Source organism: Scatophagus argus, chromosome 20 (assembly GCF_020382885.2).
Source record: "Scatophagus argus isolate fScaArg1 chromosome 20, fScaArg1.pri, whole genome shotgun sequence".
Lineage (NCBI taxonomy): Eukaryota > Metazoa > Chordata > Actinopteri > Scatophagidae > Scatophagus > Scatophagus argus.
Window position 1 is genome coordinate 7,202,827 of NC_058512.1, and position 25,107 is coordinate 7,227,933.

At 40.3% G+C, this 25,107-nt stretch overlaps 1 protein-coding gene across 2 annotated transcripts in view; it reads left to right on the top strand.

Annotated features, from left to right (window-relative positions):
* Positions 1-5,773: 5,773 nt before the first annotated feature.
* eng (endoglin) overlaps positions 5,774-25,107 on the top strand; it is a 41,836-nt gene continuing 22,502 nt past the window's right edge. For both annotated transcript variants that reach the window (XM_046374906.1, XM_046374907.1), the window contains exons 1-3: positions 5,774-5,920; positions 6,974-7,169; positions 20,241-20,380. In XM_046374906.1, coding sequence (XP_046230862.1) covers positions 7,112-7,169; positions 20,241-20,380 — 198 coding nt within the window. In that variant the 5' untranslated portion in view covers positions 5,774-5,920; positions 6,974-7,111. The remainder of the gene's footprint in view (positions 5,921-6,973; positions 7,170-20,240; positions 20,381-25,107) is intronic.

Sequence of the window (25,107 nt, forward strand, 5' to 3'; positions counted from 1 at the left end):
TGAGCTGTGCCTAGTTGTTGTTGTTTTATTTATTTATTTATTTAATCTTCTCTTCTCAGAATCAATTTCATAAGGACAAAACACGCAACAGAAACAATACTCTTCCCACTCATTTTGGTTAAAAATACCGAAGGCCATTAAGGTCCAAAGATGCCTTAACTGTACTCCTCCAGCAATAGGAATTCACAGTTTTAAGCTTACACAGCCATCAGTCTGCTTAAAGTGGCATCTAGAGATCCATTTATTTATTTTTATTTACTTTGTTTCTACATAAGTCTTGCTCTCAGTCTGGTGAACATGTCTGTGGATGCATCCAAGTGACATTTCAAAACATACTGCACACAGGAGGTACCAACCATCTCCTAACCTTTAAAGCACTTTGCTCACACTTGGGCAAACCTGCACTTTACACAATCCTTTTTTCTCTCTTTGACCCTGCCATATTGAGTCCAGACCTCATGGAAAAAGGAAAAAGACTCCTTTATGATTGTGTCATTGAACAATGGCAGAGATCACCCATGTTGGCAAACTGGTGAAATACGTGTACATTCATGGACTTCATACACTTACAGCTACAATCACAGGTTCTATTTTTTTCATCAAGGTGTACACATGTAATAAGGTGTCTATAAAGTGGTATATAACAAGAATGAAATTAAAGTATAAGGAAAAACACATAATATGTGCAATATATATTTATACTATTTAGTAATACATTATGAGTAATCCTGGACAACCGCATACACATGCCTAAACAAGGGACTTTGATAACATTTCAAAGTTGAAAAAGGAAATGCTTTTCTATTCAGAAAACATGGCCAAGGTGCTGGGGCATGTAGACACAACAGGATACAGGACACGCTGCTGCAGCCACTACTGTTATTCTAACCTTTCCTTTGAGCCCGTGATGAACAACAGGTCTTCCTTTACCTCTCACCTTCCTCCCACACACACACATGTCCAGCTGGCCAAGCAAACACTGCAACAGGTATCCGGACCAGCCTCCAAGGAGAGCTCTGATCATGACTCTGCACTGTAGGGATAAGGAAGAGGAAAACAGCTTCTGAGGGGGGACAGGATGCGTCTATCGGAAAGTCAATCAAGAAGAGCCGTCCGTATGCACTTTCATAAAGTCATCGAGGATGCTGTTTGAATGCTTGGAATGCTGCTCTTACCTCATAAAAGCAGAAAACAAAGGAAAATAAAGGAGGTGGCAGTGATATTTATCACGTACAGCAGGGAAAGACAGAAGGGGACACATTTCTGTGAATGTGGGGGGGGGGGGAGAGGAAACTATGAGCCGGAGTGAACCTCTTATGAATACAGTCTGAAGATGACCCCTTGAACTACCAAGTGCAGAAATAGTGATGCAATTGCAATCTTGCCATTCCTTTATTGTAGGTAAAGCAAGACATACTGTATATTCAGTTTTAGGTCACTCAGAAGTAGTATAGATGATCAACTTGGTCAAGGAATAATCAGCCACAAGGAGGGAAGAGCTTACATTCATCAGGATGAGAAACATTCATCACATGTAGATATTGTAAGTGTCAACAAAAATAAATTGTTTCCCATCCACCTGCAGAACTAAAGGTTATATCCTTGAAAATGGGCTTAATGGCCAAGGCAGATAAGCTAATTGTGTGCACTTACTGTACCTGCAGAGTCTGACATAATTATAGGGAGAGTAATGTGCAATCATCTATGAATATCACACACCGGTTTGGCATCATCTACTTTTTCAATTAGGCCGGTAATACTAAAATAAACCAGATGGAAAATGTACTGTCACTCATGAATTCCAAAGAAATCCCGTAGGCTGAATGTAACCTGGTCATGCAGCTTTAAACATGGGTAGCTGTCACATGCATGCAGTTTTGTGACTCCAGTGTAAAATTATCCAGTACCACTCACTTAACTGAATCCTACATTTCCAGCAAAAACCCCTCTTGAATTATATTCACGTTCAAGTGAGATCTGATTTTACAAGTGAGATGTTTCTATAATGAAGTCCCTGTCAATTAGCTACCTCGTGGGATTTTAGAAGTACATTCAATTCCTTTTGTAACCCTGACGGGCTTCTGTTCATCTAGTATCAGTCTCGGATATGACCGCTGCAAGGCCATGCGTCAGATCCCCCCTTGGAGGACGATAAGGAAATGAGAAAGCTGGTGCATACACTTGATTTTCTATGACTCTCTCTCTCTCTCTCTCCTCTGGTCTACACTGTGGCGGACTGGCTGGCTGGCACCACAGAGACCCAGTGGCACCGTGCGGGAACCAGCGTCAACCTGTGATGAAAGATGAAGGCCGATTGTTTCCTGTTATTGAAACACTACTCATGGGCGGGGGTGTAGAGTCGGGGGTAGGCTTCAATAAAAAGGAAAGCCATTGAAAGAGAGTGCTACTGTAGAAGTGTCTTCTGGCCAGCCTCAGATGTGATGGAGCACCTCAAATGAATGCCAGCTGCGGCATATGCCTCTAAATCCAAGTCATGTCAACTACTAAAGGATAGCAATTATTTAAGTAACACAGAGTACAAGTGTAAGGCAAAATCGTCTCTGCTTGGTGTAGTATCCCATGTGCCCATTTCTTTGTTCGTGCTGCCTGAAGGAATGAGGTCAAAGCAAGTTCACAGAGTGAATGAGCAGCATATCAAGTAGTGTCAGAGACAAGGCTCTGTGTACAGCTGTGGATATGTTAGCACTTGTCAGTTACTCCAATTAGCCATTAAGCACTTGTGATCTGCAATCATGGATTAACTAGGTTTGCCCTGCTGCTGAGTGTCTATAGTTTAAGCGCACATTAAGCTCAATTTAGAATTACAGAAGCAGATATGTTCTTTTCTTCAGTATCTCGAGCATGTGTATTATCAGCTAAACTGCTTAACTGAAGAGAAGAAAACTGTGGGATAAATATTGATCCACTTGTCAAATCAATAGAGTTCAAATCAGAGCCATTACAATAGTTTATACAAAGTTTCCAATTACTAGGCAAGCCTACACTGCCTCCTTCAAGCCTTGCATTTATTATGACTTTGCGGCACTGAATCTGTAACAAACAGATTTTATTTTTTTGCATTGTTACTGCACTTCCTTCCTGTGATGTGCAGGTACTTTGTGTTTCTGAATCACAAAGTTGATATATGAGAGAGGAAATACGCAGGTAAAGTCAGTCCGGGCCAATTTCCACATTTACCCAATTCATTTTTAGTTTAAAAAGCAGTCCTCAGTTTCAACAGTTAGTCGAGCACTTCTATAATTGATTTTTGTGCTCTTTCCTAGCATTAGTTTTGTACCTGACTGGACTTATTTTATCATCATGAAGCTCTGGTTGCTCAGAATAACTGGAGACATGTCCACCTGACAAATGAGTATACACTACAGGCCAGTCAGGGTGCCAGACCGCTAAATTCTCCCAGCACTCCTTCTGGCCAGTCAGGGCCTGGAGATACACTTTACTACTAACACTCCTTTCAACTTTTTAATGTCAGGATTAGGAACAAATCTAAATGTTCAGTGCACAGGATTTAGGGGGAAATGTTGGCAGAAAATGAATATTATATTTACATGTTTTCATCCATGTAAGCCTATAATCATCTAAAAATTAGAATTGTTGTGTTTTTCATACCTTAGAATGAATCCTTTACAGCAATACTTCCTCAACAGACTCTGCTGTGCTGCATTGCCATGTTTCTACTGTAGCCCAGAAAGGACAAACCAGGGAAGGAGTATTTGGTTGGTTGCAATCTGCAATCTCACCACTAGATGCCACTAAAGCCCACACTGGACCTTTAACTGAAAATTGCTTGACTGGCTTTTCTCACTGAAGAGCAGAGGGGAGGAGGAAAGAGCTTGTTTTTAATCTCTTGCTGCATACCAGTGTTGCTGTTAACACTACACATGACATAAACACACACACACACAGTCAAAACAGGGGTTACAGTGTGTGAAATTTTGTTTGCCACAGCAGTTTTGTGCTGCTGTAAATGCTCTAAATGCTTTTGTAGCATTGTTGAAGTCTACATGTGTTTCTCTTTCCTGCTGCTCCTGTGCTCTGCCTGAGGACAGAGTGTGTGGAGAGTTGATTTGACGCAATGAAAACGCCTCTGAGTCTGTTCAGTACATGAAGGATGCTTCGTCTACTCTTTGCTCAAATCTATTTTTCCTCACAAGCCACTAGTGGTGCAGTCATCAAAGATAAATGATGTGCCTCCAAGAGAAGCTTTTGCTTTTTCTCATTTTAGCTTTCATCCAGATAAACTGATTAGCCAACAATAAAGACAGATTCCTTTATTTTTTAATATGCAAATACAATACATGGTGTGAAACTTTCTTTTAACTCTTTTGAGACTTTTGAAACAACTGTTCTGAGCAGTTTTAATTAAGTTATCTGTAACCCTTAGACAAAATATGAATAATAAAAATTAAAAAAAAACAAAACAAAACATAAAACTGAATTCTCCATATAAAGAAATGATCAATATAAGCAACTATCATGTAAATTTGACATTTCTTTTCGGCGAAGCTTTGCCTACTCTATCTCTCCTGACTTCGCTGCTCAGAGTGAGGAGTATTCAGTTGGATGGAATCTGCAACCTCACCTCTAGATGGCACTAAATCCTACTACTGGTCCTTTAACTGATAAATGGAAAATAATCTCAATACAAGCGCTGTAATTACACTGAGATTGCCTCCCTGAGGCATACAAACCTCACTTCTACATTATACTCATTCAGCTGACTGTTCTCATCACTGTCAGTGCTTTTATCATTTCATTTGCAACACAACAAAGACAGACCGATGCTACGCTGTGCTGTTAAGTAGACGTGTCACGCATGTTGTGCAGGTGGAAAGCTAAGGGCTAAGGGTTCAGAGTACATACAGTTCTATTCTTTGTAGGGGGTGTGCTTTGAAATATTACTGTATTTATGGTCAGCCACATCGCAATCACAGCCTAACCACAAAAAAATAACACAAAATATTAACCACATTCAAACACAAGGGAACGAACACTTAGAACATGACACTTCACAATTACATTTCAACAGACTGTAATGATGCAAATACTGAGCATGACTGGGGAAACCAAGAGAAGTGGCATTTAAAAAAAATGAAAAACCCAGCTATAATTAAAGGAATCTAACAGAATATTTGAGACAACAATGTTAGGATATTACTAATACGGGTGACTGATGTTCTGCTGGAAATAGTTTGATGCCAAATTAAGTTATGACTCTTGAAGGTCTTCCACGAAGGCGAATTTATCCACCCTTTGTCTAGAAATCCTCATGTTAGCCCACTTTGGAAAGTACCACTACAGTTTGTCACACAAGAGTGTATTCCGAAAATGTCAGAGAAATTGTTGTTTTTGTTCATCATCATCATCATCATCTGTGGGTCAGTAGCCTACTGTGTGATATTTATTTCCTCTTCTCCTAATTCAGCCATGTCCTTATAAGATTCAAATGGCCTATTTTAAGCTTTTTAGCAATATTTCCAGTGAGAGCTGGAAGTTGAAGGTGAAGAGCTGCCAAAATAAGAGACCAAGCTGTCACAGAGCAGATGAGAGTGTAAGTTACCTCAGAGATTAAAAGCTATGGCTTAAACGGGGCTTTCATTATATATAAAATTAATTTGTGCAATAAAATCACTGAACTAACTGAGACCCTGTGTTGTTTCTGCGTTGACCAGATAAGACAATGCTCTGACAGGGGCAGCATGAAGTGGGAAAAGAAAAGAAAAAAGAAAAAAAAAGACCGGTGGGAGGAGTACAAAAGTAAATCTGTACCGCCCAGGCTGCACAAAACTTTGGAAAGTCCTGACATCCTTGACGTTAGTGCACATCGCTGAAGGCAGACGCATGCGCTCCTGTGGATTACAAAGCCGCGCTTACTCGAGAAAGCCACCGTTTCTAAAAAGTAAGTTTTGACACTCATGACTTTGCTTTTCCTCTCGTATTGACTCGGGGTTGCGTGGGCTACTTTGTTTCCCTGATAGCTTGCATGGCAGTAACTCTTGTCAGCCGTTATAATACTCTTTCCTTAATAAAACAGACTAGTCGTCGACAATAAAACAAACTAGTCTGTCACTCTTTTGATGTGTCCAGCCGATGTTGCGGTCAAACAAACAGGAAGTACTAATCAAACAGGAGTTGTGGCCAAAAAAGTCGTGTGTGAGGGATCCGTTTTGCCACATTAATTCCGTTATCAAGATTAGCGGACTCTTATTTCACAAAGTGAGCCTCTTCTAAAGTATCCCCACTTTTTTTTTTACTATTGGAGTTAAGGTTTAAAGGCATTTTGCTCTTCCAGTCAGTAAGTCTAAGGAAATAACGTTTCTGTTTGGCGTTGGAAGAACATAAACAGTTTACTCAGGCTCTTCCTTTCCCTCTATATGAATCATAAAACAAGAGCAGTCTCCTTCTTATCTGATCTCGGCATTGTGGTATTATTTAAAGAAAGCGATGCCGTAGTGCTTCCGGAAACGGTCGGCCAGAAGTTAGTGACCACCAGATAACCCTTGGGTTCAGACCCTCATTGTGCACCAAGCAGAAATATTGTGGGATTGTCTCAGGAAGACAATCCTGTCATCTCACTGAAGGAATGTAAGACATTTAAGCAACATTTCCCTTACTGTCAAGGTTGAATAGCTCGGGCAAATGGCCAGTGCTCCATTGTGTTCAGTTATTTTGTTTCATGGAAGTGGGATTTAGTCAGACATCTTAAAAGAGGTAAACTGCAATTTTAATGTTCACGTGAATCATCGATAGGCTACTTATGTGTGGTTAAACAGCATCAGAGTTTTGTGTTGCAACGCTTTCATGACACAGGAGAAAGACTCGTGTACATGAGTGGGACAGTGACATGCATGAGACTGGCGGCGGATCACATCCTTGCCAACCATCACATCAACTCATTGTTTCCCGCCTCCTTTCTTTTCTTTCTTTCTCCCTGACCTTTCAACCTTCACAGACTGGAATTGTCTGCGCTTCTGCTGTCACAGTCGGTGCTGCTCTGCCGTTAGACAAGGACGCTTCAAACTTCAACACTTCACACCCCAGAGACCCAGACTCAGCTTCCACCAGCACCTCAAAATCAAGCTTCACAGAGATGGAGGGTCACGTGGCACGGTTTGCTCTGCTCATGTGCATCATGGCTGCAGCCTCTGGTAAGTCTACAGGCTGATATTAAATGCTTTTGACATTTGGAGCTCTTGTTACTGGGTTTCATTATAAAACACCAACATGAAAACACAATTATTGAGAAGTGTATTACCTTAGACAACAGACCATGGGCCATGGGATTTAGTCAGTTTTGAGTCTCCTGGTTATATTTCTGTCAATCAAAAGTTCAAAGGCACATAGTCCTGCCCATCTCAGGACATAATATTACATGCTGTTGTGTTGTTTGTTGCTGTGTGTGTGTAGCTTTTGGCTTGAATGGTGGTTTATCCCCACAGCAGCTCAAAGATCATACAGCGCAGTATGTTAATAGAGAAGGGAGATTAGGATCACAACACCAGAGCTAAGTTCAAAACATATTGAACTCCAAATGACATTCAGACTGTTAATCCACTGAGTCATCTTGGAAAGAGTTTGTTTGTGTAGTTTTTCAGGTTTTACAGAAAAAGAATATTTTATTGAAATACAATCCGGGCACAGGAAAGAAGAAAAACTTGTGGGCCGCTCATTGATTTTATGTGATCCTCTTCGGTTGGCCTCTTCCAACACTTCCTCCACCAGCTGCCCGTGGCTGCCCATATCAAATTCAAACCTGTAATCCATACAAGGTGGCAAAGGGAGCTGAAACCCACCTCGTGCCCTCAGGCCACGATCCAGCCTCAGACTCTTACCAATACTCTGCATTGCTGCTTCAGGCTGTTGGGTCTCACTTCGCTGCAACAATCTGGCGTTTTGCGGTGGCTGCATGGTTTTGAATTAATGAGTTGATGCTAAAATATTTATTATTGATTACCATTCCATTTAAATCCCCTGATAACATTTGAAAAATATTGGTAACAAAAGTGCAGTATGCTAAGCAACTTTAGTTAAAAACATGGGGGAGAAGATATAGTTTTAAATCTGTTATAGATTAACTGGTATTTTCAAAGCATATGAATGTGATAATGAATATGTAAAGTACAATTTCCTTCAGACTCTAAATGCCATAAAAGCAAGCATAATGCACACTCCTGTTTTGTAATGCAGTTTTAACATGAACTGTCAGCAAAATAAGGTTGTCTGCATTAAAGGTGCTTGAAGGTGAAGCTAATAACAAATAACATTTTTCTTCCTCTGCGTCTTCGCACATACATCAGAAAAATAAACTGGCATTTCCAGCTTGCTTTTTTTAAAAATAAGGCAACATGGCCCTGGAAAGCATACATCACTGTTAGAAATATGTGCCAGAGAAAACAAGCCTGTTCACCGAATCTGGCTTCGGTTCTGACCTCCTGTATGACAAATCACAATATTGCCACAAGTGCTAAACACCCTCTCAGCAGGAGTGCTGGTGGCAGGGATACAGAGGTATTTTTTGGCCAACTGGCAGACTTGTGGAGAGTTGACCTCATGTAGTTTCCACCGCAGGGGACGAGTCTCACTGTCTGCTGGTGAAGTCTGTAAGGAGCTGTTTAGCTCAGCTTTAATTGGCCTTGTGACACATAGTCCTGGATTTGCTATCATTTTCCCCCCCAAAGATTTTCTTTTTCTGTTCCTCTTATTTTTTAATCTGCTACTACAGCTGTAGGAGACGACCCAGAGGGAGCTGTGAAACTGTTCTCAGACAGCAGGTGTGCTCTGAACCCGTGCACCGAATGTTGAAGCATTAATCAAAACATTGGTGCGACATGTATGAGTTCCTATATCTCAGGCGTTGTTTATTCATCGTTACATTGTCCAGTATTGTCATATTACTTTGTCATTTTCTCTGACATTGTCTCCTGGGCTTAGTGCTGTGGTGTTGTTGAACAAATGAAGCCCAAACATTGGGTGTGACACACCGAAGCCAAGAGTGTACTCTATACAAAATCAAATTTACACATTCCCAGACTGAATATAGTGCTGCAACATAAAACAGCACCCATATCACACAGGGATATGAGGTCAGCTTGTTTAATGGTGTCCTCGCCAGCTGCATACCACCGTGGGAGCAGAGACGATGTGAAAGTTCCTCGAAAGAAGAAGTAAATGTGCACCAAAAAAGTTTATGTAAATCAAAAATTGCCTGAAGCCAGCGACAAAGTCCGCAACACTCAGTTGCAGGTGACGGTATATTGTTTTACTTGATCTCAGTTTTGCTTTAGCTTTATTGAAACTTTTCTATGTTTGACAGTCAGTCAGCTCCTTGATATGAGCCTTAATAAATCCTTGTGTGATGCCTGGAGAACGATTTGAATGGACAGCAGCTATTACGCTCACAGTTAAAGTATCCCAAACAGTCCTCAGCTAGATCTACTCTGTAGTTGTCAGATAACATTATATATGATATATAAAATTGCCAAGTGAGTCAGAAAAGCCAGAGAGGCCTGAGATTCATATACTTGCTTATACACTTCACTTCTTGAAACTGGAGACTTAATTCTTTCTTAGAGTAACTCCTTGGCCTGTGTTATGCATTTATTAATTTTTGGACAGGTGCAATGTGATGACTGTCTGATTAATGAAGGAAGTTCAGTTTCAACACTGTCTTACATTACTTGGCAATAGTTTGCCAGTAATATAATATTTAAGTGGTTATAGTTGATCTAAAGCCAAAAGATGGAAATTTCAGAACTGGTACAGCCCTAAATACACTACCTTCCATACAATCTGACCGATCCTGCAACATTTAGAGATACTTGCCGGATGGTTCACAATGAGATCAGAATAAATTGTGATTATGTTGTTAAGCCCACCTGATTCAAAACTCACTTTTTGTCTGAATATCCAGACAAAAGAACTGAGACACAACTCTTAATTTAATGCTGAAATTTGCCAAAAACTTCCTGTTTTTAGCAGCCCTGGCTCTCTTTCAAACCCGGGGAAAGATCATGCTTGCTTCCACCTCACACTTTAATTATTAAAATTCCCCATATGTTGGGCATCAGTCACGTCTCTCTTTTTTACAGCTCATCCATAATCTCTGGACAGGCTACTGTCAGGCTCCAATAAAACAAACAACACCACACTGGCCTTAGTTTCACTACACCCCACCCCCAGAGGTGAAGATTTTGCTGTTTGTTTTGAAGGCCTTACATGGTCCAGTCTATGGGTTTAGTCTGAGTGCCTGTGGTGTCTTTATTAATCTGAATGCCTTTAGTCATTTAACTGGGTACTCGTGCTGAGATCATACAGGCATTGATGTTTTTGCAAAAGGGGAATTCATTCTCTCTCTATCTTTGGTCAGCTGAGTGATTTCCTTTTTAATAAAACACATTAAAGTATCGCCCTCCCTCCTGGGCTTCTAATTGTATTGCCGCTTTTCATTCATTTACTCTTTCAGTAATCTTGTTTATTTCATCCTGTTTGTGCACTGCTACGGGGCAGCTGCAAAACTTTCTTCTGATCTATTCAATTTGGCCTCGTACAAATGTGACGCCATCTGCTTCAGACGGGACAATGTACATAATTTATATCTAAATACATTTTTACATATCTCTGAATGGGTTACTGCGGCAACTTAGTATTTCTCATCCATAGTAAGAGGACAGATTGAAGAACAGGCCAATCTGAAGCCACAAAGGCCAGTATATTCTGACTTTCATTTATTTCCTTTTTTTCAAGCTCTAAAAATGGCCACTTGACATCTTATAGCAGACCTTCACTGTCAGATCACACACCATCAGTGTATTGTACATAAGTTCTCGTGAGGAATTTGTAGTGAAATTGTCTCCAAATCTAAATAACCTCAGTGACATCATCATTATTCTCTCACGCCTCAGGGCGCAAAGACATTATGCAACTAATTACTACATCTACTGAGATACAGTAAAGCCGTTTTAATGAGTAAGCTTTTAAAAACTGAATTCAAGCATATGGATTTTTCTTAGATAGCACTGTGGTCCTGATTGGGCTTTCAAAGGACTTCAAAATCTAAGTATATATACTTACATATTCTCTTTGCCTACTCGCTTATTACATGGGAGATAATTGTATTGCACGCCGTTAGGAGAGACTTTCATATATCCTGACCACTTTATAATGGAAATCACTATAACCGCTACCACTTAAGCTCACTGAAGCAGTTGGACGCATTAACAATTATCTATGCGTCTGGCTGCAGTCTTTGTATTTAGCGATTTTTATCCACTGTGTGCCCGGCATTTCCTGGCAGGGAACTAGTGTTGAATATGCCCCCTGCTGCAACAACTTTCCCAGTGGGAGCCAGGCATCATGATGTTAACTGCCAGACCTCCAGCCGCATTTCTGCCTACCCCAGAGTCTCCCTCCACGGGCTGAAGGAAAAGCACAAAAGTGATTAGCGAGCCGCTGGAGATGGAGGGAGGGCTGTTTGAAAATGAATCTCAAAGAGGGAAAGAGAGCGAGACAGACAGACAGACAAACAGAGATAACAATTCATAAAGACTGATTCATGGAGACAGTAAGGGAGTGGGGGGTCAAATTTTTGTGACTGTCAAAGAGCAGATAAGTGGTTCAGAGGGAAGATGTGGGGACAGATGAGTAAATAGGGGATTAAAAAAAGAGAGAGGAAAAAGAATGAGACATAGATAAAGACTAGGAGATATGGAGATTCTGTTACGTGATAATTTAGAAAAAGTGAAAATAAAAGACTGACTAATTACAGTAAAAGAGAAACAAAAAAAAAAAAGAAAATGGGAGTCTAAAAGAGATGACGAAGGTTTCTTGAAAGACATGCTGTAGTAGAATAAACTGAAAGCTAAAAAAAAAGAAGAAGAAGAAAAAAAAATGCCATGTTAAAAATGGTGTTGAGAGTCAAAACAGTTCACTTCCCCTGTTTTACTGTAGTGAGCCAGCTCTGCCTGCAGTCAGACTGGGTGGCAGGGAGACGCGACCACTTGTCGCTGCCTCAGACCGATTTCAATCTCCTCCAGTGTTATGCCCCTCCCAAATAACAATCCATTTCTGACTGCCTTGCTTTTCCTCTGTTTGAATACAGAACGCAGTGCGAGAGAGCCTCACTAATGCTACGTTCCTCTCTTCTGTTTGTTCCCACATGATTTTCACCAGGTAACACTTGACTGATAATCATGTCGGTTCTAGCATGCAATGTGGCACGTCAAAAATATTTGTGGGATCCTGAAAGCAAAAATAAAAAACAGCTGAATTACATGTAACGCAGGTCTTTTGTGTTGTCTCCCTGTTTTACTTTACTTTCTTTCTGGAAAAGAAATTGTGGCTCTTCTTGCTAAGAGAGGACACTGGTTTCTGTAAATCATGCTACACAGTAAAAGTACTTTTTGTTGAAAATCTCACAACGATAAAGTTTTTACGTGACATATACTGTTTGATCTTCACCTCAGCGTTATGTAACTGGGTCCCTCTTATTCTTAATGGTGCTTCAGCAAAACTTTAATAGGCAAGTCTGATTCTAAATTTTAAGTGTAGAAAGAGTTTAGTATATAAGAAAAGTTTAGTAATCTATAATGTTCATCATATGAAGAGTATAATAATCATTATAGGTCTGTTAACAGATAATGGCCTTTTTTTGTTGGATTTTGTCTGAATATCCCCTGACCCTCCGCCTTTTGGCCAAATGCTTTTCATTTTGCAGTTGCATGGGCACTGACTGGCTCATTAGTAGTGGGCAAGATAAACGCCGCGTCAGCACGACGACCACTTGTGCTCATGTCAACATGCCTGCTGTCTGCACAGATAAAACATGGCATTATGTACTCTTATCTTCTGGTCTGCCAGTGTTGAACCCTGAGGTTTGCACAAATGCAGGAAGTGTACCTGTGTATTGGGACAGAATTTGGTGTGTCAGCTGACTCACCTATGACTTTAAGTCAATGGCTCACAAAGCAGGGTTAAAGAAACTTTGGGGAGGACTTTCCAAAAACATGGAAAAACATGAAAGTATTTTATATTGTCATTTTATATATGTCTTCATTGTACCAAACCCTTATTCACTGGTGACTTTAAAATAATCAGGATAGTGTTATGCAGGGCAGAATCTACCACTTAATCTGTCTCTGGCAGAGTATCTATGAACAAAATGTTCTCAGCTGAAATGTTCTAAAATGCTTCATGTCATGTTTTTCCACGAATGAAGAGGCTTTGCTTTTACTTTTTACTTGGCCCAAAGGAAATGCCAGCAAAGCCCCTAATAGAAAATGTCAATGCAATTTCTTTTTTTTCTGTAAGAGAACATATCTTTCTATCTTTCTACACAGAGCACAGTTTATGGCTGATTTCTAAAATGATCAGTGCTGTACAGTGTGCAGTTTGTAGTTCAGTGTTGTGTAATGGCAGAACCTCTTGATTCAAGCTCTGGGTGGGTAGTTTTCCTGTTGATTCAGGTGCCACACCGGTCAATCTGTATTTAGAGAGCTGAAATCTCTCTCTCTGATGTCTGACTGTGGGTGTGTGTGTTTGTGTTTGATGTGATGGGAGAATCCTCACTGGCTTTGGACATTGGATTTTTCATGTTGCTCATATTTCTGTGATATGACAGAAAGCAGAATATGTGACTCAAAGAGAAAAGCCTTGAGACATCTGACAGATTATTTTAATCTGCTCATATACTGTAACAAACCACAAATCCAACAGTCAAACTCAGGATACTTAATAATCTTTTCACAGACTGGAGGGAATAAAGTTACACTTGTCAAACAACTCTCCCTAGTCCAGACACTTCCATTAGTTTTAGAGTAAAAATGAACTCGTAACCTGAAGCCATCTCATAGATCTATGAGATATTTCGGAAACCTTTAAGTTCTTAGAGGGCCGGTTAGATTGTTTGATATCTTATAAATTTAAAGGTATTTTTACACATAATATTGTAGTCTTAGCTGTGTTTCTCAACTGATCATAATGGAAAACAGGCTGCTTTTATTGATGTTGAAAATTTCATCTGATGTGGAGTATTAAAAGAGCGGTCAGTGGAAATGCTAGCTTCTATGAACCACTATGTTGCACTTTGGTGGTTTACACTTTTGACTTCACTCACATTAAACATGTTTAAAAAAAAAAAATAACAGAGCCTTTATTAGTATGCCGCCTTCATGTCGGAAAGCATTAATATTTACTGGCAAAAACGAGCTAATCTCTGTTGGTTCTACGAGAAGCATATGTTGTGCAAAGCTACATTAATCTTGAATGATTGGGAGCAACCACTGTGCAGTGAATCTCTACCGCTTCAATCTGCTGTGGTTTGCTGGCAGTTAGCATGAAACTTGCTAAATTAGTCTATCCACCAGTTAACACTCAGATGATTAATTGTGCTTTGCTAGTGCTCTGTCAGTGTACTGAGGGAAAACTAACCACTTAAGTAAATAGGTAAAGTCACACTTTGCTCAGTAATTGATGGGGTCTGGAGTATAACAGATTACCTGAGAGCTCATACAAGCATCAACATTAAAATTACTGTATATTTTCTTTATGCCTTCTGCTGCTGATTGCTTTCAAATACCCTCCAAAACATATATACGATCAAATGCAGCAAAGACTGGCTAATTACTGGCAACAGACGGGGCATACAGTGAGTGAGCGAACAACGAAGGAAGTGAGCCATAGACCTTCCATACGCCACAGTTAGACTTGTTGTTCAGCTGGCTTCCGACAACGATGAGACGACGGACGAATGGCTCCCAGAGGTGTAAACAGAGCTAGTGTGAAGACAGGCTGTCTCCAGACCCGCTATCACATCCTCAGTTCCTCTCCAGCAAACACAGGACTTGGCACACAGGCACACACGAAAAGTCTTAAGCTATTAAACTGACAAGACTAATCAGCAAAAAAAATTTTTTGAAAGAATTTTAGGACTTCAGGAGAAGGAGGTGAGATGGTCAGGAAGCTTGTGTGTTGTATGGAGTGTGTAATGTGTAGTATGCAGGGGTGAGAGGCCAGGGGACAGTGCAGGCCCCTGCAGAGCACTGATAAGAGCTTGTTTACCTTCCTGTGGATGGTCAGGCCTCAATCTGCAGTTGCGGAAACGGCGGGACAATAGGTGTGTGTGTGTGTGTGTGTGTGTGTGTGTGTGTGTGTGTATGGAGTCCAGAGTGAGACTTGAGCCAGCCTTGAAGCTCCCCTTTCCCTCTCCAACTAACTCTGATAGGACTGCCGACCGCCCCCTCCCCCCTTCCCCATCGTGACTCCGTCGTCCGACCCTCGACACAAACAGTTTACCCCAAGGGACCAAGGGAGACAGTTGGGCTTGACGTTGTCTGCTGTCAGGGTTTCCCTTCTGTTTCCCCCCCCTCCTTCGTTCTTTCTTTCAAACACAGCCACGCACCATAGCTTCAAGTTCTACAACTCTCCCTTTTGCATCTAAACTCCTAGGCGAGCAGCTGATGCTCTTTTCCACAGTGACTTACAATGAGGGAGGGCATGAAAGACAGGGCATGAAATCAAGCTGGCCTGCTTGCTCGCCCGAGGTGAGTGGAAAAGGCAGCTAGTTATTGGGCAGCAGGTCCTCAATCCCTTGAATCTAAATCAACATTTAGTTATGGTGTGATAGAAATTCAAAATTCAAGTGTTTGCTACCGCCTGTCGATAGTTGGCAGTGTCGGCACAGCGCTGATGCTCAAGGTTGAGGCAACAGTTACAGACAGACGGGCACTTCTTGAGGTGTTAAATTTGCTGGCAGAAGTACCTGGCTAACATAAACAGCAGTGGCAAAGCACTAACAACAAGCCTTGTATACCAAATACATTTGCACATATGCAAATATGAAGAGTATAATATCATACATAATATAATAATATACAGTATGATGTAATAACGCACACAAACACACATGCACCCATGCTGTGAATGGAAAACATTACCTCAGCAGATCACAGCAAACAACTGCAACGAAATTGTGTCAATCCAAATTTTGAATCCATCAAACTGAATTTCTATGTCCTGTTTCTATGTCCTTTTCCCAAGATGTGTCCTCTTCTTTCATCTGATTATTACCCCATCAGAGTTCTTTCATTTTAAAATTTAGCGAAGGTCATCTTTATTTCTGCTGACCAACGAGATGCTGACAACTTCGAAACAAGAAGTGATGATCTAGTCAGTCAGATATACAGCAAACATCTGCTTTTTGTATAGTTAGACAGTCAGGAGCCACAGTGGGCCGACGTGACTTCTGCTATATTCTTAATTATTTTTGACTCATTTAATAATTTTTTCTCGTCACCATAATTTCAATACATGTGTAACGTGTTTTAGCATAATGTAATAATGTGGATGGAGTTGTGAGTGCACTTCTCATATAGCCTTTTGGTCTTACTAATGCCTCTTTGGCTTCCCACATTACGGAAATTTATTTTCTTGAGCATTACTCACAGTGATGTCATCTGACCCACCCAACTTTTGAAATATACAAATATTTGTGATATTGGACAGTTATTGAGTTGTTATGTTTCACCATTGTTAAAGTCTTTCAGAGAGGTTTTGCACGCTGGCAGGGCATGGGCCCTCTTTAGCATGTCATGGGACTTTTCTGTTCAAACACTTCTGACAGAAAGCAGCAGAAGAAGGAGAAATACAGGATGTTAGCACTGTGTAGGCCTTCTTTGATCCCTAATAATAAATCACCTCAAAGTCTCCAGTAATGCCCACGCACAGCTGCTGGCCTCAGTGCAGCTATGAGGCATAATTATGGACAGTACAAGTTAATTCAGGAGGTTCAGGTTGACCGCATGAATTAATCACATTTCTCCTGTGTCTTAATTTAAATCCTAAAACAACAGAGATGCACTCATGGAGAGTCATTTATTGGGATGTTACTGGTGAATTTAGCTTCAGTGTATACATCTTTAGTTCACTCTGCCCAGCTAAATATGGCAATGACTATAATGAGGATAACAATATTAAAATGTTATGTACATCTCAATCTCAACTTGACAGACTCAGCTATATACTGGACTCAGCTTTGTCAGTGTGAGCTCAAATTTGTAAGGGTTAACCTCCGTATCCATAAGACTCAACTTCACTTCAGCTTCTATTGTACTGTAGTTCATACTTTGCTAACGCGCTAATGAAAAAAGTGGCTGTTGAAAACAGAACATAGTTAATGCCAAGCAGATGCTGAGATGCCCTAAAATGGTCACTTTAAGTGGTGCCGTCTTCTTGGTACTATGCACAATTGAACACATGCGGAAAACGGATGTCTGTGATTTGGTGAGCTAGTCTCCTATCTTTGCCCTGGAGGGTTAGGGAAGAAAAAGCAGACAGACCTCCGACATGTGAAGTTACAAGATAGGGGCTTTTGCTCTTCTTGTTAGTTGTGGCTCCAGGGTGCTGGAGACAACCATGAAAACTGCTGAGGGAAGTTATACTGTAAGGGCCTTGAATGTACTTCCAAATGGATGCTTACACGGACACCTGCAGACAGCTGTGGACTCTACAGACATGTGGTAGTTCTCTTCATACTGCTTTCCATTTGGAGGATACGTTCTGCACAATGCAGAGCCCACACATTCACCCTCTGAAGATGAAATTTACTTATGTGGACCCTAGAAGACTCTGGTGCACTTGGAGACATGGAAAGTTTAATTACAGCTTAAGTTGATCGTGACTCCCAGGTAGAAATGAGCTTTCTCAAAACACCGCCTCATTAACGGCAAATTGTCCGTGATCGATTCTGCCTGCACACTCATTGGTCTCAGTTTTATATGCTTTTGATCAGTTTGCATTAATATGTTTAATAAATTTTTAGTGATATAAAACGGCCTATTGAGTCTGGTAATTTGGGCACATGGTGTTGTTAATGTGGTAATTATCATTAGTGTATTCAGGCATACAAATGAATTGATACCAATTAATATGAAGTCTGTAACTACTGAAATGGAATTTGCATTAAGAATTCAAGCAAATCTGATTATATGAACTTTTCGTGAATTGAGCCCACTTTCTTCCCTCCCTAATTTCCCATAATATTTTCTATTCACATCTCCCCATCATACCTAACATCTAAATGGAAATCACCCGCATCCATAAACATGTCTTCTCATGGAATGGGAAATGCAGGGGACTGATGTAAGTAGATAAAAGGGACAGGGAATGGAATGGTTCTTATATACCTCATTTAGCAGAAGACCGCTTAGCGGGGCCATTGGCATTTCCGGGGTCAAGAGGGCAAAATGAATGTTCTTCATATCCTATGGTGAGTCGTAAAAAATGTGACCAGGAACACATGCATCTACACACACCCACACACAAGCGCGTGCTCGCTCAGTCTTACGCAGTCAGTGTGATTTATATCAAGACCTCTCGGGCGACAGTCATGGGCTGTTGACTCTGTCACAGCAGAACAAGAGAGAAATAACTTTATGGATGTGGATATTGAACAACAGACATTAACTGAGAAGGCCGGAATAACAGGAAACCAGCCTTGACCTCCGTGGAGAGGGAGGGAAAACGAGATGGCAAAGGAGCATAGTTGACTTTCCATCTTGATTTGCAAGAAAAGCTAAGCTAAAAAACAGTGATGTTGCCCCCCCCCCCACCCCCCAGTTTCCTAATTAGTGCCAAATGGGTCCTAGATTTGACTGTGAAATACTACTAAAGAGTAGGGGTGCAATATATCACTCCTCCAGAAAGGAAGGAAAAGATTTCCATGGGACACAAACAAAAAATGTGTTATTTTCACATATTTCCATCAGTCAGTAGCATCTGAGATATTGTATGTGTGACAATCTAATTAAAAAAAAAAGATCAAATTAAAATTATGTTTCATCAGTGTCTCTTTTTCCATCTGACATATTGTGGGACAGAAACGTTATGAACAAATAAATAAAAAAATGAATTGAACAATAAGAGACCATCATACCCACCACATTTTCATTATATGAACAACAAAAACGGGAGGAAGTGCTGATTATGTAACATGTTCTAGCTCTTTCTTGCTGTTTTTCATTGCATTCAGCACTTTCTATCCCATTTTATCTTTGTCTCTGTCCATTCTCCTCCACCACTGGTGATGACATTGCCTCAACCAAGGTCTTTGATTAGTGCCGCTGCTAAATAAGGCACATCCTGTTGACCTTCCAAACTCTGCAATTTCCTATAAACCCTTTCCTCTCTGTTCCTCTTTCTTTCTCATCTCACTTATTTTACTCCACATCTCCTCTCTGTGTCTGGCTGGATAAACAGACCAAATACACGATAAAACTCAGTGGAGCAGTATGTCATGCAGCATTTGCTTACTAAATTAGTTGTTTCTCTTATGATGGCACACTTGTTTGCTTATATGTCTCAGCACCAGATGTTTTGGGGGTAGTTGAGGCATGCGCAGTAGAGGTTTAGCTGTGATGGTTGTCACCAAGACTGCCATGCCACGGGATGTACCAGTCAAAACCTTTCATCTCTAATCAGCTAAAGGTGGGAGATGGGCCAGGAAGGAGATCCCTAATTGAGCTGGAAAAGACATCTGACCCTTTACACTGTATTCTTCTTGGCAAAAGAGGATGTTTGCTGGAAAATATTCTGTCCCTGCCAACTACAGGCAGGTTAGACTGAGAATGTGCATGCAGCGACTCACTATAATCTAGTACAATGGAACAGACACACACACACACACACAGAGCCCAGGTCAAACACCAGGCTTTTATACCCTGCCTCCTCCATGACCACACAGCCCTGGCTCTATTAATTCAGCCTCCTGAGACATGGATCCCCAGGTTAAACAGCCAGCTTGTAGCAGAGAGCAGAGTGAGCAGGCTTGATGGATGACTGCACACTGGCATCCTGACACGTCCGATAAACTTGAACTGGCAGATTCGTTTTTTTTTTTAAAAATTGTAGTCCTCCCAACACATTTTAAAATCCAATCCGCTGATTTATCCCCTTTCATACATAGATTATGTAACATTTCTCAGTCGATGTAGGTCTTTGTTCATATGCTATTGATGTCCAAATATGACATATGGATTGTTGTGGATAAAGCCATAATTTTGCACTATTTTGCATTAGACACATAAGATGAGTTACTGGAATTTGTGTACTAGTGTTGGAAGCAAGAAGATAGTATTTCCTTTATTGTCCCACAATGGGGAAATTCACAAAGAAATTATTCATTGTAACTCAATTATATGCTACTGACGCACTAACTTGATTTCTTTCAGCTACATGTCAGACATGTGATCCAGGAAATGCTGACAACCCATGGATCCACTTGCGTGAGATGCAAACTGGCTGTTGGACCAGCTTCATCGGTGAGGACAACGCAGAGGTTCACATCTTTAACCTGAACTATAATATAATGGTAAGCATGCCAGGGTTATTCAAATGAGAGACTGAGCAGCCAGTGCTAATTATGTAAATGTGAAGAGGTGAAAAATCGGAATGACAGGCTAGTAAAACTGAAATATTGTAATTGAAGAAATGCACTTACTACTTGCTTAATATGTATAGTCACAGTAAAATTTCCTTCTTGGTAGACCAGATAATAATTCCGAAATGGGACTGCACAGTCAACACTATAGCTGTCTGTCAAGGTGACAATTCAGTTTACTTGTCATTTGAATCCAATACCGTCACCTGTCATGCTATTAATCATCCCTTTTGGTGGACAGTACTGTATGTCAAGTTCACTCACACCTAAGGAGCAGTAGTTTGCCAGTCCATGCATTGCACACACACTTTGTATGCATGTTACACTTTTCAGATAATAGAACATGTCACTCACAGACACAAAAAATAAAACAAAATCTTTTATGGACAGATCTGGAGGCTCTGTCAGATTGGAAGCCATATGTCACAGCATTAAAATCAAGGACAGCCAATGGTGGAGACTGATTTTCCTTTAGTGACATGTCAAAATGTCTGCTGTGGAAAAGGCGTATAAAGACAGGAATGCTGAGACAACATGGATAATCTCTGTTCTGTATATACTGAGGCTAATTACTAACAAGGAGCAGCTGGGTGGGCAGGGTAGATGGTCATGTGATGAGCTGACTCAACACTGACAGTTGGCAAGTAGGAGAAAAATGCCACGTTCAGAATGACCTAATGAGAGGTTAGTGTGCACCACACAGATTCATCAGATAAACTAGATTCAGAAGAGGCAAGATGGAAGAAGCAAAAGCCATATTTGTTTAAACAATAAAAGCTGTTTGCAGGTTGTAAGGATTATTGCCTCACGTTTAATGTTTTAATGTTCAAAGGTTTTTAGAGCTGCAGAGGAAGCTGAACAAAATCTGATAAAATCACTTTCTGATAAATGACCTCAAGTGATGTCACTCGAGTCAGCATCACCACAGGTTAAGTGAAAACCTTGGCTTAATAAATGTGTTTAGCAAACCTTTGTAGCTTGCTCATTGTCTCCACGCCATACATAACACACCTGAATGCCTGTCTGGACTGTCGGAAGTAAAGTTGCATTATGGGTATTGTAGGTTCTAGGTTTTGGTGAGGAAGAACAATGTATGGAATAAAAAAGATGATGTCCCTGGTCCTGCTGAATTGATTTTGATGATTTTTATTCTTAAATCTTGAGTTAGCCTATCTTATTGCACCATGCTTAATTGGTGCTCTTTATTTTGGTTAATGTTTTTGCACAAGTAATTTTGAGATTGTACAAAGTCTGACCCCAAAGTTCCCACAAACCCTCATCCAAACTCCCATGCCGACCTCTGTCAGCCAAATAACTAGCTAACCCTTAACAGATGCCAGACATTAACATGCCCCAGTTTTTTTTTTTTTAAACAAACAGGCTTCTGTGATAATCCAGCTCTGCAAGTTGGACTGTTTGCTTAAAGTATAGATGTGTAAAATTCCTTTTTTACCTAACAAGATAGTGTTTGGGTCACTTTGATTGTACAACTTTTAGTTTTAGGGAATGACACTGGAAAGTAACTTCAGAAAACTTTTAATCTATATGTTGTTATTGCTGTGCCAGACTCCATTTTTCACTGTCCAACATTGTTGTTCAGCTCACATTAGTCATTTCTTTATCAGTGTGCTCTGTTTGTTTGCTTCTTCTGTTTGTTCTCACTTAGGGATCTTTATGGAGTACTTTCACATAACTTGTTTTAAGCAATTGCTGTTTATTTATTGTCTCTTTTTATTTTTTACTCTGTTGGTCATTCTTTCTCATTTGGTAGTGATTATGAGGAGGGAAGCTGATGTGCTATGTGCAGTCTAACTAAGGCACCAACACAGGATGGTGTAATACAATGCCTGCCTGAATCATCACATCTATAAATCCTTCATTGACTTCTAAGAAAGAGAATCCTGTCATAATTTTTTCTTAAGGGAACTTTCACCATTAAACTCAGTTGGCTTATTGAGTTTTGTAATTGTAATGTAGTGCTTTGCTTTCAGAATTACGTCTTTTGAATTTGACATTTTGAGGATACCAAAGTTTTTATTTTACATAACGACACATTATCATTAAGTGTCTGACATGTCTGACGCCTGGATCTGTAGGTGTGTTTCCTTCCTGAATTAAGTGCTAACACTGTGAAAGCAGATGAATGCCTATTCTTTAAAGCATGGGTTATTGACATAAATATTTCTGAACTATTTTGCCAAGTTTTTAGTTTCAGTTAATGGAAAACAGTATTGCAGCATATTTAATGGACTGGAAATCAGAAGAGAAAGAAGTTTGATGACTGAACAGATTTAAAGCATATTAGGAGGGAAATGTTCCCCTCAGCCATCTTATTAGGCCTAAAGAGTAAAACCAGACACATTATGTTTTTGTGGGAAAATGAGAAAAGTCAAATTTCATTGCAAAAGAGCTTGTACAAAAACAATGTACAAGCTGTCTTATAAAACAGTATTAATTGATGTGGGGTTTGTGGGAGGAATTTGGCTGGGGATCTGTGTGATGCAATGGATGTCGTACAGAGTTAACATATTCTGTTCTCTTCTGGGACTATGAGTGGGTGTTTTATCAAATGAAAGAAGAAAGTGGACATAAGATCTCCTAACACAGACCCCTTATCTGCTCTCGACTGTTTAGAACAGATCTTTCTTATAAACATGGAGGAAGACAAACGTCTTCATCTCTTGCCAAACTATCCAGTCAGATGGGAGTTTTGTGCTTGCCTCCCCCTTTCTTTGTCCTTAAATTTTTCTTATCACCTTCTTCCCCATCCCTTTGTTTTTCATACTGATTTACAACCTGCCAGAGACAGTTGACTCTCACAGTTTGACCCCACAGAGAATTATAAAGGTAGCATCAAGGGGGCTGCCAGAGACTAGAAGAAATCATAGGGAGGAGCTGCTTCTACAGGGTCCATTGATGTCACACACTGGCTTGGGTAGTCAGGGTCTTGGCATAAGGCCGAGACTAGACCAGCGGAGCCAATTCAAGTTAAGGGAGAGAGCCAAAAGAATAACTGGAAACTGCATCAGCAAAGGCCCTACAAAAAAATGCTCCTGAGGAAAAAAAAAAGTCTCCAAAGGAAAACAATTGTATCTTGAAAGCACAGGAACAAAAGTAGCAAAGGTGAGTGATCAGGGTCAGCAACAGTCATGACTCGAAGTTCAAAATGAAAGAATGAAAGTCACAAAAGGATGAAGGGAGGGAAACTAGACAGCGAGACAGTGAAGCTCATTAGGAAAGTGTATTTAAAGAAAACACCTCTGAGATATCTCTGTGTGAGGCACAATGGACACCATAGGAAACCCATTCATTCATTTACTGCAAGTGCGTGCAAAAGAGCTTCAGGTAAAAACAAAGTTGTATTTCTGGGAAGGCACTGCACGCCAACAATTCAAAATGTCTGTGATGGGAAGAGACTCGTGTCATGATAACTCAGCCACTCTTATGTTCCTCCTCTCTTCAGGGAAATCAAGCTGTATTCTTTTTATTATTAATATATTTTGCAGCAAGGATAGAAAGCAGACATCTTGTTAAAATGTTAAAATGACAACAACAACAACATTAACAACAGCAAGCAGGTCTTTCTTACGGGTGAACCTGACTCCTGGTCCATTCAGTAACAAATGTCACTATGTTTTCTCCTGGGACCACAGTGCCCCCTTTGGCCAATTTTTAAAAGGAAGGGACTGAACACATTTATGCAGTGCAGCAGACATTATGCAAAACCCACTTTGTACAAGACTTTGGTAGTAAGGTGTGTGTGTGTGTCTGTGTATGTGTGTTATTACTGATCCCTGTGTCCATTGCACCGGGCGTGCAATGCATCTGTGTTTGGCTCATAGGCAATTTGTTGATGGTCTCCTAAGACCTAATTTGTTTTGTACCGGTCTGAAAATTTCCATAGCACAGGCCTGAGCTCATCACAATTCTCTTGAATCAAGCTCTGGCAGCATCAGGTAGCAAGGAAATGAATTTAATATTAGGGATTCACGCTGTTTCCCCAGCATGCTCATTGTCTCCCCAGCAAGCCAGGCTCTGAAAACAATCTACCTTCAAATAAACAGAATAAAGTATTTGGTGTCAGAAAGGCATCACAGATGGATGAAAGCAGAATTTTGTATTTATGAATGTTAAATTCCCACAAAAGCATCACACTGGAGAGATATTTCCTTGCTTTTTTTTTCCAATGCTGTTGTTCATTTCTAATGCATTGAGTCATAAAATTGAACCAATTTCAAATCCATGACTCTTTCACTTTTCTAAACCTAATTATCTTGGGGCTATTGCAGAAATAAAAGTAATTAGACCTAGGATTTATTGGAATTAAGTCAGTGGGGGAAAAATGCCTCCAAACTGAGACTTATTATTCCACGGTGAAAAGGTTTACTCACCACCACTTATATCCGTAAAACTCAGCAGTTCCAGCTTTACCCTACGCACATGTGCGGCACGGTAATTAAGGCTGATTCATAGAGTGACTGTGGTGGTGATTAGCAAATCACATTGCCATTGTGTTACCCTCAGCTGAAAATATGGTTAATGAGGTATTACATTATGTGTAAAATTATGTTAATGAGGTTTTATATACAGTGTATAAATACTACCGGAATCAGCCGTGTGTGTGGGAGGACACAGGGTAACGAGTTATAAGAAATACA